A 12,167-nucleotide genomic window follows, 5' to 3' on the forward strand; every position below is an offset into this window, starting at 1 on the left:
CATTTCTGTCTCAATCTTCTCTTTAGTTAGATGCAGAGTCCCCTTTCCTATATATCTTATCACATTTTCTATCTTAATTTATAGTTTTGAGGAACTTTAGCCAAATTAATGGTAGATTTAAAGTGCTGAATGACCTTAATCGCCCCAGTGCTTGGCATGAATGCCTTACCAAACCAAACTTAAGGTGGAAGATTTGAAAACCACGGGTTAGACGAAGGCAGTAGATGCATGTAACTTCATTATATAGGCAAATACCACAGGAAAATGATAAGAGGAAAGTCGGTACCAAGCGCTTTCGCCTTCACTCAGGCATTGTCAAGGCACGACAGTGCCTGAATAAAGGCGAAAGCGCTTGGCACTGACTTTCTGCTTATCATATAAGTATATTATACATCATTCCCTCGTCCGTCGGCGACTTCTTCACCACTAAATTACAAACTGACAAAAACAATAAAAAAAAATTTCTGTCAATTTATGATTTAGTCCTGAAGAAGCCGCAGACAGTCACGGAAACTGTACATATATAACTAATATAATATATATAAGATTATATATATACACACAGACACAAACGAAAAAGGGAAAACTGAAGGACCTACACACGCTTCTCTTCTCCAGAGAGAGAGAGAGAGAGAGAGAGAGAGAGAGAGAGAGAGAGAGAGAGAGAGACCAAATTTCATCTTCGTGGAAGAGAGGAAGCCGGTTCCTGGGTGTAGCTCGCAAGGGCAGGAAGGGTATGTAATAAAGAAAGCATCTCCTCCACACAACCCCTACCCCAACCCCAAAAAGTGGGCATGGGAAGGCTTAGACGATGGTTCGGGGTGGGGTGGGGATTGGGGATGGGTATCCTGATGCCCGATTTGGGTATATATAAACTCGGGCAGGTAGCTGATCACCTCACACTGGTGGGAACAACCAGCCAGTGCGCCCACGATGAAGACAGCCGTAAGTGTTCTCTGTGGCTTATTCTTATTATATATATTTTTCTTTTATTCATTACTTTAGGTATATGTGTCCAGTGAAGACGACTATAAGTGGTAGAAAATATATATATAAAAAATATAGTGATTCAACAATACGAAAAGATTATACGAGTGATTAGTGTATAGTCTGTCTAATCTCATTTTCAATTTGTTGCTTATTTGCATAATACGGATATCTTTTTATTTTATTTTTTTTCTTACAAATTTATAATCTGAAAAGTTTCGATTTGCGAAAGTGTGATCAGGTCGTTTTTATCAGTTTTAATACACGAAAGAAAAAAAAAAAACAATGAAGTCATGTTAAAAATTCCACCTTGACAAAATTACTTTACAAAAAAAATGTTTTTTGAAGTTTTGTTAAAAATTCCACCTTGACAGAACTTCCAAAAAAAATGTTTTTTGAAGTTTTGTTAAGAATTCCACCTAGACAGAACTTCCAAAAAAATTGTTTTTGAACTCTTGTTAAAAATTCCACCTTTACAGAACTTCAGAAAAAATGGTTTGTTTGAAGTCTTGTTAAAAATTCCAACTTGACAAAACTTAAAAAAAAAAAAACACGTATATTCGTTAATTCTTTTTCTAAAGTTCAAAATTTCAATGGAGATCTTATGAAAGCGAGATATATTTCAACAAACGTACCGCATACTCGGCAGTTGTAGCATTCAAATACTTATTTTACTTTTTGCACAGTGAACATTGGCAATGTCTGTTTCTGTAGAACAACATAAATTTGAAATTTCAAAAGACTAAAGGTTGTTTATCAAACATGATGGCTACTTAGATAAATAACTCCAATACTTATTAGTAAGTTTATGGGATGGAAGATAGAATTTAGGCCAGAGAGACTATTATAGGACCTATTACGTCAATAAGCGCTTAAAGGGGAATTGAGAATATGAGATTTGAAAGGTGTAACAGGAGGAAAAAACCTCACAGTAGCCACATGATTGTTTGTTTGTATGGTGTTTTGACGTTGCATGGAACCAGTATAGTTATTCAGCAACGGGACCAACGGCTTTACGTGACTTCTGAAAAACGTTGAGAGTGAACTTCTTCTGTCACCAGAAATATACATCTCTTACCCCTCAGTGGAATGCCCGAGAATCGAACTCGCGGCCACCAAGGTGGCAGGCCAAGACCATATCGATCACGCTACTGAGGCGCTTCTAGCCACATAAAAAAAAAAAATGGTTAGAAGGGAGGGGGAAATTCAACTCGAAGAAAGAGAATAAGAACAGAGGTACAGTAAAAGGAATGACATGGGTTGCAGCTACAGCAGAAGGGACGCTTCAGAAAACCTTAAGTAAAGCCTACAGTGCACCGCATGAGGTGCACATACGGCACTAACCAACCCCTCCCCCAATGAAAAGTATATAAATTCTCTTCTTTTAAATCAAAAGCTAGAAAGAAATTCTTGTGGGACCTCAAACAAATTTCTTTGGGCAAAGAGCCAAACTGGGATACTATAAACTTCCTAAAAATAAACTAATTATTCCACCCTTATTCATCTTTATATATGTGACATCTCTTGTCACTTCAATGTCAACTTCTAAAAGTCATTTACAATGCAACTATACTCGTCGATAGTTACTTAATAAACAAGTAGGCAGAAGTCAACAAGAAGATACATTCTCCTTGTAGTCTGTCCCCTTCCTCCTGAGAGAGAGAGAGAGAGAGAGAGAGAGAGAGAGAGAGAGAGAGAGAGAGAGAGAATGACTGAATTTCCTCCGATGAACGTATATCAAACGTACACCACTCGTGATAGACGCATACTCTGTATGAAAAAAAACAGCAAAATTTAAAACGCCACTGCCTTACCTTTATTTAAAAAAATGCAATTTACTTAAATCAATTTGTAGGGGGACGAGTCAAAATATGTTAATCGTTCGTGTATCTAATGTTATGACTGTACTTGTATAAACGTGGTTATGAGTAAGGATCAGGAAGACCACAATTATCGTGTGTTGTAGCTACTTTGTGCATGTAAATCCGACGATCTGTAAACGCAATCACTTTTTGCAACGGTCATTTAACGTAATATTACAACGTCGCCTTCAGCAAACAAAACATGGCAGTTTGTCCTGAATTCAGTGGAGCTCCGAGTCTAAGAAAACGCGAACTTCATCTTAGGATAGCTTCTATTTCCGTTTTCTGTGATAGGGACTGTTATAGATGAATCACATGAAATAGTCAATCACACGAGCACGCACTCACACACACACACACACACACACATACACACACACACACACACACACACACATTATATATATATATATATATATATATATATATATATATATATACATACATATACGTATATATACATATATACTTATTTATACATTTAATATATATATATATATATATATATATATATATATATATATATATATATCATATTTAGTACATTTCATTTTATACTTTTCTTTTTCTGAAAACAACCCTTAACTTTTTTCTTGTCCTTTACCCTTGAAAATATTTTTGTACTTTAACTTTGTAAAAGTATTTTTTAAATATATATTCACTTTTCTTCTAACAAGGTCTCGCCTCATTTCTTGCATTCACTCTTCTGAAAACAACTTCCATCCACCTGCTTTGTATGACGTCACCCAAACCTCTCCTCGTCACTCCACACACCACCAAAATAACGGGCCCAACTCTCCTCCTTCCAGGTTGTGTTTGTCGCCCTTCTGGGCCTGACCGTAGGTGCCAAGCTCGATGGCCTCCAGCACCTGGATGGGCAGCACCATCACCACCACCACCACGACGATGCCCACCATGCCGACGGCGGCGCCTCCAACCAGAGGATCAACGTGCAAGTCGACGACTTCCGCCACTCCGAATTCAACGCGGGAAACCTTAACAACGAAGCGGCAGTAACTGGATCATACTCGTAAGTGGTCATTCCAAATCCATTTGCCTGGTTTCCATAATGATATACTTACTTCCCTAAGTATGGATTTGTGTCAATGTCAATGAGAAAATGTAGTTGCTGTGATGATGTGATTAGGAACAATATAAAAACCTGGCATTTTTTTTCTTCTTGCAGATGGACTGCACCAAATGGCCAGACGTTCACCGTTGACTACGTTGCGGACGAGAGAGGATTCAGACCAGTGATTCGACGTGGAGAATTCTCATCTTCCAGTTTTACCAGTGGGTCTAGTGGCAGCGGATCATCAAGCTTTTCTGCCTCTCGTGGAACCGGAAGTGGCTCTAGTGGCAGCGGATCATCAAGCTTTTCTGCCTCTCGTGGAACTGGAAGTGGCTCTTCAAGCTTGACGTCATCCGCAGGAGGAAACCGTGGATCAGCAGCGATCAATACTGGTGCCCGCCCTGGATCAGGAGCTTCTTTCTCAATCTCATCAAGTGGAAATTCTAATTCTGGATCATCATTTTCAGCTGGAACTGGATCAAACACTATCTCACCATCATTCTCATCTAACACTATTTCTGGTTCTGGGTCTGGATCATCATCATTTTCCTCTCAGGCTTCCAAGGGACAATTTGATGTTTCATCAAGTACACTAGGAGGTCCTGCTATTACAAGCGGTTCAAATGAATTCTCCTCCAACTTAATAACTGGAACTACATCACAAGGTCAGTCCTATGGCTATGTGCCCCCTGCACCAGCACCAGGCTCACCAAGCTTCTCATCTGGATCAGTATCAGGTCTTTCCCCTCCTAGTTCATCTGTAAGTCAAGGCACCCAGGGAGCATCATTTGTCTCAAGTGGTGTATCCCAGTCATCAAGAATCAGTTCTACTGGTTCCAGTATCAGCTCAGGATCAGGATCAAGACTAGGAGCTCAAGGAGGATCTGGGGAAAGTGTAGCTGTAATCTTGGCAGGAAATAACATTCCAGATGGTGTAACAAAAGGCCAAGCACCTTTCCAAATTGCTGCAGGAATAACAGGAACTGGTGCCTCAGGAGCTTCCACTGGATTTACTTCAAATGCACAAGGTTCCACCTCATCCTTTGGTTCATTTGACTCAACTCAGTCATTCAATTCTGGTTCTGTATCATCTAATCTAGGCACCAGTTCTGGTCAAGGTTCACAAGGAATTTCTGGAGATACTGTTGCAGTAATTTCTGTAGGACAAGGAACACCATCATCATCAGGGTCAACTTTCACAGGATCATCCCGCCCTTCAACAGGAGCAACTAGCAGCATTTCTGGCACTGGAGCAGTTTCTAGCTCTCAATTCACAAGTCAGACTGGAAGTTCAACAGGGCCAAGGCCTGTTTCAAGTTCTACAGTATTTGGAACAAGCACTGGATCATCAAGTGGATCTGCTCAACAAGGAGAGGGTGTTGCTGTAATTCTGGCTGGTCAAAGTGGTTCTACTGGACTGACAAGTGGGCAAGCTCAATTCCAAACAACTAGTGCCAATAGAGGGGCTGCTGGACTCTCAAATACAGCAGGTACTCAAAGCTCTACTTTCACATCAGGAACATCTACATTTAGTTCTGGAACCAGCTCTGGTTCTGGAGCTGGAACTGGATTTGCAGCAGGTTCTGGAGCTGGAACTGGATTTGCAGCAGGTTCTGGAGCTGGAACTGGATTTGCAGCAGGTTCTGGAGCTGGAACTGGATTTGCAGCAGGTTCTGGAGCTGGAACTGGATTTACAGCAGGTTCTGGTACTGGAACAATTGTAGGAGCTGGAATTTCTGGTTCAAGAGGCTCTGTTGGAACAACACAAACAACAATCTCATCAACAAGACCTGGATCTAGCTTTTCTACTGGAACTACAAGACCTATTACTTCTGGAATCTCCTCTGGAACATCATCAGGAATTTCCAGTTCAACAGGTTCAAGATTCTCAGTAAGTTCATCAGGCTCTAGTTCAACTGGTCAGCAAGGAGAAAGCGTAGCTGTGATTTTAGCTGGACAGGGCATTCCAGCTGGTGTCACACGAGGCCAAGCCCCATTCCAGGTAACTACTTCTAACATCAGAGGAACTGGTTCTTCAGGTACTGCTGGTATTTCTGGCATTTCCTCTGGTTTTGGTACTTCCAGTGGAGCTACTCTCTCTAATGTTGGAACTGGAGCTGGAGTCAGTTCTGGAATTTCTTCTGGCTTTGGAAGTAATGTTGGTGCTACCAGTGGAGCATCAGGAATTTCAAATACAGGTACTCAAAGCTCTACTTTCACGTCAGGAACATCTACTTTTAGTTCAGGAATCAGCTCTGGTTCTGGAACTGGATTCACAGGAGGTTCTGGTGCTGGAGCAGCTACAGGAGCTGGAATTTCTGGAATTTCTTCAACAGGATCTGGATCTGGCTTTTCTACTGGAACTACGAGACCTATTACTTCTGGAATTTCCTCTGGAACATCATCAGGAATTTCCAGTTCAACAGGTTCAAGATTCTCAGTAAGTTCATCAGGCTCTAGTTCAACTGGTCAGCAAGGAGAAAGCGTAGCTGTGCTTTTAGCTGGACAAGGCATTCCAGCTGGTGTCACACGTGGTCAAGCTCCATTCCAGGTAACTACTTCTATCAGAGGAACTGGTTCTTCAGGTACTGCTGGTATTTCTGGCATTTCCTCCGGCTTTGGAAGCAGTTCTGGTACAACCAGTGGTGCTACACTCTCTAACACTGGAACCGGATCTGGCATTTCCTCTGGTTTTGGAAGCAGCACTGGTACTACCAGTGGAGCTTTCTCTACCACTGGAACTGGAGCTGGTGTCAGTTCTGGCATTTCCTCTGGTTTTGGAAGCAGCACTGGTACTACCAGTGGAGCTACATTCTCTACCACTGGAACTGGAGTCAGTTCTGGTATTTCTTCTGGTTTTGGAAGCAGTTCTGGTACAACCAGTGGTGCTACACTCTCTAGCACTGGAACTGGAGCTGGTATCAGTTCTGGCTTTGGAACCAGCACTGGAACTGGAGCTGGTGTCAGTTCTGGCTTTGGAACCAGCACTGGAACTGGAGCTGGTGTCAGTTCTGGCTTTGGAACCAGCACTGGTACTACCAGTGGAGCTACATTCTCTACCACTGGAACTAGAGGTGGTGCTGGAACAGGTACATCAGGAACTGGAGTTTCTGGAGTTGGATCTTTTGATTCTAACACAGGTTCAAGATTTTCAACAAGTACATCAAACTTTGGCTCTTCAGGTCAACAAGGTGAAAGCGTAGCTGTAATATTAGGTGGCCAAGGTGTTTCCTCAGGTGTGGCACAAGGTCAAGCCCAGTTAACAGGTGCCAGTATCAGAGGCACTGGTTCATCAAGCAGCACTGGTATACAAGGGTCTAGAATTTCTTCTGGTTCTGTTAGTGGCTCAGGGTCTACCACAGGATTCAGTGCTGGTGCAGGGACAACTACTGGAGCACAGTTAGGAACAGCAACATTTGATTCTAACACAAGAGGATCCTCAGGAAACGTTGGGTCAAGACAAACTATTGTATCATCTTCAGTAAGCTCAGGCACTGGATTTTCTTCTGGTGGTGCAAGACCAATCAGTACAGGCGTCTCTGCTGGAGGCTCTTCTCTTTCAACAGGATCTAGGGGTGATAATGTGGAAAATGTAGCTGTAATTTTGGCAGACACAGGCATTCCAGCTGGTGTAACTCGTGGTCAAGCCGCATTCCAAATAACTGGAAGCACCACTGGAGGATCTGGAAGTCAAGGTTCAACTGTTTCTTCAGGAATTGGAAGCAGTACCAGTTCTGGTTCTGCATTCACTGGAACTTCTGGAATTAGAGCTAGCACAGGGGCAAGTGGAGGGTCAAGAATTTCTGGTAGCAATGCAGGATTTTCCACGGGAACAGTTGGATCTAGACAAACTTCAGTATCCTCCAATGTAGGTTCTGCACCAGTAACCACTGTTGGAACTGGAAGGCCAAGTAGTGCAACATTCTCCTCTGGTATATCTTCAGGATCATCTGGCACCACAGGCTCTAGATTTTCAAGTGTCTCATCAAGCTCTAGTTCAACAGGTCAATCAGGTGAAAGTGTAGCAGTAATCTTAGCTGGACAAGGTGTTCCCTCAGGTGTGAGAAGAGGCCAAGCTCCATTCCAAGTCGCTAATGCTGCTGTAAGAGGAACAAGCTCTACAGGCCAAGCTGGAGGTTCAAGGTCCTCCTCCAGCTCAACTAGTTCATTTTCCTCTTCTGGTACATCTCGCCTGACTGGTACTGGAATTTCTGGAACTGGATTCACCTCTGGCACTCCCAGTGCTGGAATCACCTCAGGTTCCATTTCTGGCACTGGTTCAACATCAAGCGGTGGTTTGTCATCTGGATTTACTTCAGGCACAAAATTCACTACTAGTTCCGCCACTGGATCAGGATTTAATTCAGACTTCAACAGAGGTGCCGGAGGTGATTCAAGTTTCTTGGGAAATACAATAACTTCAGGGCCCATCACTAGTTCACAAGGCAACACGATTGAATCATCTCGATTCACAAGCACAAGCTCTTCTTCTGGACAACCTGGTGAAGGAGTTGCTGTGATCCTTGCAGGACAAAGTGCATCCAGTGGATCTAACAGAGGTCAAACTTCCTTGAAGGCCACAGAAATACGCACTGGAAGTGGCACATCAGGAAGCATTGGATCTGGTGTATCTGGCATCAGAGGTTCCGCTGGTGTGGGAACTGGATCATCTGGAAGCCTAAGCAGTTCCCAACTGACTTCTGGGGCAAATCGTTCCAGCAGTTCATCAGGATCTTCAAGCTCAAGATTCTCATCTACATCAACCATATCAAGAGGTAGCTCAGGCATCCGCACTGGTGGTGCAGCAAACAGAGCATCCTCTGGAGCAACATTCACATCGGGATCCACTGGCACAGGACGACCATCTGGCGCAACAGTGTCAGGTTCAAGGCTTACATCAAGAGGTAACAATCGTGGTAATATTCCAGATGTCCAAAGTGTTGCCGTTCTTCTTGCCAAACCTGGCCAACTATAAACATATGATTGCAATAAAAAGCATCAAGATGTGCTGATTTAGTATGAGTGTAAAAAGCAGTATTCCAAGATAGACAAGTACAAAGTGCTGATGTACTCTCTAGAGGAGAAATGTGTATCTTATATGTTCCTAGGTTCATTGTTATATGTATACTAACTAATGCAATAGATGTTAGTGAATTATTGAATTTCTTTTTTTTTTAAGTTTTTGCGCAGTTGTTTATGTAAATAAAAGTCAAAATCGTTCCCTTCTTTTTATTTCACCAGTGTGAATCGGTTAGTAAATTCCCAGTGAGAAACTGCCAAAATCAAACCTCAAATTATCTGTCTGAACTGCCTCCACTATCCAATCCTTGCAAGAAAGTCTGGGAACATCTCCCAGTAGTACCAAGTTATCCACACTTGAAAGTCTATGAACATGAATAACCAATGCAATATAGTGATCTTCGTTTACAAAATAATCAAAATAAAAACCTGTAAAGAAAACACACAACGATTTTAATGTGCTGCCTGAATCATAAATAACTATTATGCCAAAAAAAAACTCATTTCAAACAAGCCAGTTTGAGGTGTACTTCATATACCACATTAACAGAAAATGCATGCAAAAACCAATGAGAATGAGTGGTAAAGCCTAACCTTTGAGTTTTTCTTGCAAAAAATGCCTAGGAAATAGAGCATTAAAGAACCTAAAAATACCAACCTAGCGTAACCTAGGTAAGGGTGTCGACTGGTTTCAATTTCACCCTATCAGGTAGCTACTACGGAGGGAAGCAGGCGATCGGCATTGTCTTGCCCTATAAGTAGTAATTTGATAAATTTTTCCATTCATTAAGACTGTAGGTAATGTATTAAGGTGGCATTTTTCAAAAGTGTTTTATCCAAGAAGAATATAAATTGCGAGAGGTGGTGGTTCGAGCCTTCCAAAACATAGGTAGGTATAATTAGCTAAATCTTGACCGAGTTATTGCCTCTTTTTACTTTATAGCCTCCTTTTCCGACAGTTTGAGACGTCTGCCTTTTAATACTTTAATTTCCATGAAAGATTGTCTTCTTTCCCCAGCCAACGCCCCAACCCCCACCACCATGTTTGTTTCCCCAAACAGCAGGATGCCACAACCAAAGACAACAGTACCTTACCTTTGAATTCCGCTCTCTCAATACTCCCTTGGCTAATTAATTCATTTACTCCAAACCTCACGGTCGCTGTTTGGCTATTTGGACACGGTAACCGATAATAAAGCAAGGCGATTATGATAATAACTATATAAAAGCGGAGAACAAAGCACTATGCCTAGGAGTAATCAATGACTCGTCAGTAGTCACCTTCCTTGACACTTGACGTTGACGGACGGTAATTATGGTAAATACGGTAACGGAATTCTTCTTCTTCCAAAGATTAATGATAATTCGTGAAATTCGAAACTTGCGTTGCAGTGCACGAGAAAATTTAATTATAAAATTATTAACATGACTCTAATTGCTTTTAATTGTTCTAAATAGGGAATTCGGGTTAATTTTATTAACTTATATATTTATATTTTACTGGAACAATGAAAGCAGGGCAACTTCTATGCTGTATTGTTCCCCAGAGTGTTTAGTACTTCAAAACGAACGCCAGCGCCAACTAAATCAATGTCATGTTATTGGGTCAACCCAGTGGGAATTTCATTATGACCCCTGCTTGTGATATGAGATTAAACTGTATACATTCTTTATAAAGGGTTGGTTGGTTGGTTTTATAAAGTTAGGTGTAACACCAAGCACTGGCACAAACAAAGGCCATTCAGCGCTTACTGTATAACTATGAAATTATAAGACGTTGTTATATCATATAAAGCAGGTTTATTTCTTTGAGAGTAAGTTACTATATTTTGAAGTGGGGCATTTTCTCCCAATAGTCTTCAAGTGGGATATATACGTTGTTGGATCTTCGTTTTCTTTCGAATTTATTGCATTCAGTTAGCAGATGACGGACTGTGACCAGAGTACGACAATGGTCACAGTAAGGGACCTGTCTTTCCTCGCCTTGCAACATCAAGTATTTGTGTGTCAAGTATGTATGTCCTATTCTTAATCTTGTTTAATATGACATCTTCCCTTCTTTGACAATGTTGTCTATTCCAAGGTTTTACAGATGATTTAATGTGTTTAATTTAATTTAATGATTCAATTCTACCATTCTTTTTCCCATTTTGATTGACAGTATTCATTTATTGTTGTTTAATGTCATTGCAAGGTTATTTGTATTTTTGTAAATAAAAAAAAAAACTCCTTTTTTTTTTTACTGCCTTTTTGGCTTCTTTATCCACCTCTTCATTACCCTTTATGCCCACATGGGAAGGGACCAACAGAGTTTTATATTTATCGATTTCCGTTTTACTATTATATCTATCCACTCCCTTATTTCTTCAATTACGGGATGAGGAACTGTGTATTGTCTTAGCGCTTCTAAAGCGCTGTAGGAATCAGTGCATATTACAAAGGTATCGTTTGCCTTTCCCACCATAAGGTATGTTTTATACCCTCTAATATAACATTTATCTCTGCAGTGAACTATCGAGCATATTTTGGCTTTGTTTTTCCTTTATTCTTATATTTTTTGTTACTACAGCATAGCCTACACCCTCCCTCGACTTGGAACCATCTGTATAAAATACTAATGTCCCGTTTATGTTTTTCCTGGTGTGACAGAAATTCACTCCTTAATTGTGCATCTGTTACCTTATTAAATAATTTTTCACAGATTTCTATTTTAACATGTCTCCACGGAGGTATTTTAGGAGTGGTTATTTTTTTATATGCTACTTGTTCCTAATTTTAGATGTTCTATATCAGGTTTTAATCTATTCTCCAATGGTGTTAGAGGCTCTTGGTTTATGTCAATTATTTTTTATGTTCTTCATATATTTGGTTGTGTGTTTGGATTATCATTAAGGTTATTTATTTTAGCTATATATTTTAATCCCATCTATCTTCTCTTCGTACTTTCAGGGGATCTATTCCTGCTTCTACATAGACTTTCCACGGGGGAAGTTCTGTAGGCTCCAGTGCATAGTCTAATACCCATGTTATGTATGACATCCAGTTTTTTTTTTTTTTTGTTAGTTAGGGTTTAGAAGCACTACCATATACTTGACATGCATAATCAACTTTACTTAGGCAAATAGCCTTATATACTTTTATCAGAGGTTCTATCAGCACACCAGTCATTATGCGCAATTACTTTTAATATATTTATAAAGGGTCGTCTTGTTAAGAGAGTTCTTTGG

At 40.7% G+C, this 12,167-nt stretch overlaps 1 protein-coding gene across 2 annotated transcripts; it reads left to right on the top strand.

Annotated features, from left to right (window-relative positions):
• Positions 1-849: 849 nt before the first annotated feature.
• Positions 850-9,140, top strand: LOC135195558 (fibroin heavy chain-like). Of its 2 annotated transcripts, XM_064221836.1 has the most exons (4): positions 850-945; positions 3,659-3,879; positions 4,036-5,471; positions 5,532-9,140. In XM_064221836.1, the coding sequence occupies exons 1-4, from the start codon at positions 934-936 to the stop codon at positions 8,894-8,896; spliced, it is 5,034 nt and encodes a 1,677-aa protein (XP_064077906.1). In that variant the 5' UTR covers positions 850-933; the 3' UTR covers positions 8,897-9,140. The 2 variants fall into 2 exon arrangements, with proteins under 2 accessions (XP_064077906.1, XP_064077905.1); XM_064221835.1 differs by having other exon boundaries at positions 4,036-9,140.
• The last annotated feature ends 3,027 nt before the right edge of the window (positions 9,141-12,167 follow it).

Source organism: Macrobrachium nipponense, chromosome 16 (assembly GCF_015104395.2).
Source record: "Macrobrachium nipponense isolate FS-2020 chromosome 16, ASM1510439v2, whole genome shotgun sequence".
Lineage (NCBI taxonomy): Eukaryota > Metazoa > Arthropoda > Malacostraca > Decapoda > Palaemonidae > Macrobrachium > Macrobrachium nipponense.

Bases quoted from the DNA above. Each gene is read 5' to 3' on its own strand.
- LOC135195558 (XM_064221835.1), top strand. The intron at 3,880-4,035 runs GTAAGTGGTCAT...TTCTTCTTGCAG, and splicing joins GCAGTAACTGGATCATACTC to ATGGACTGCACCAAATGGCC.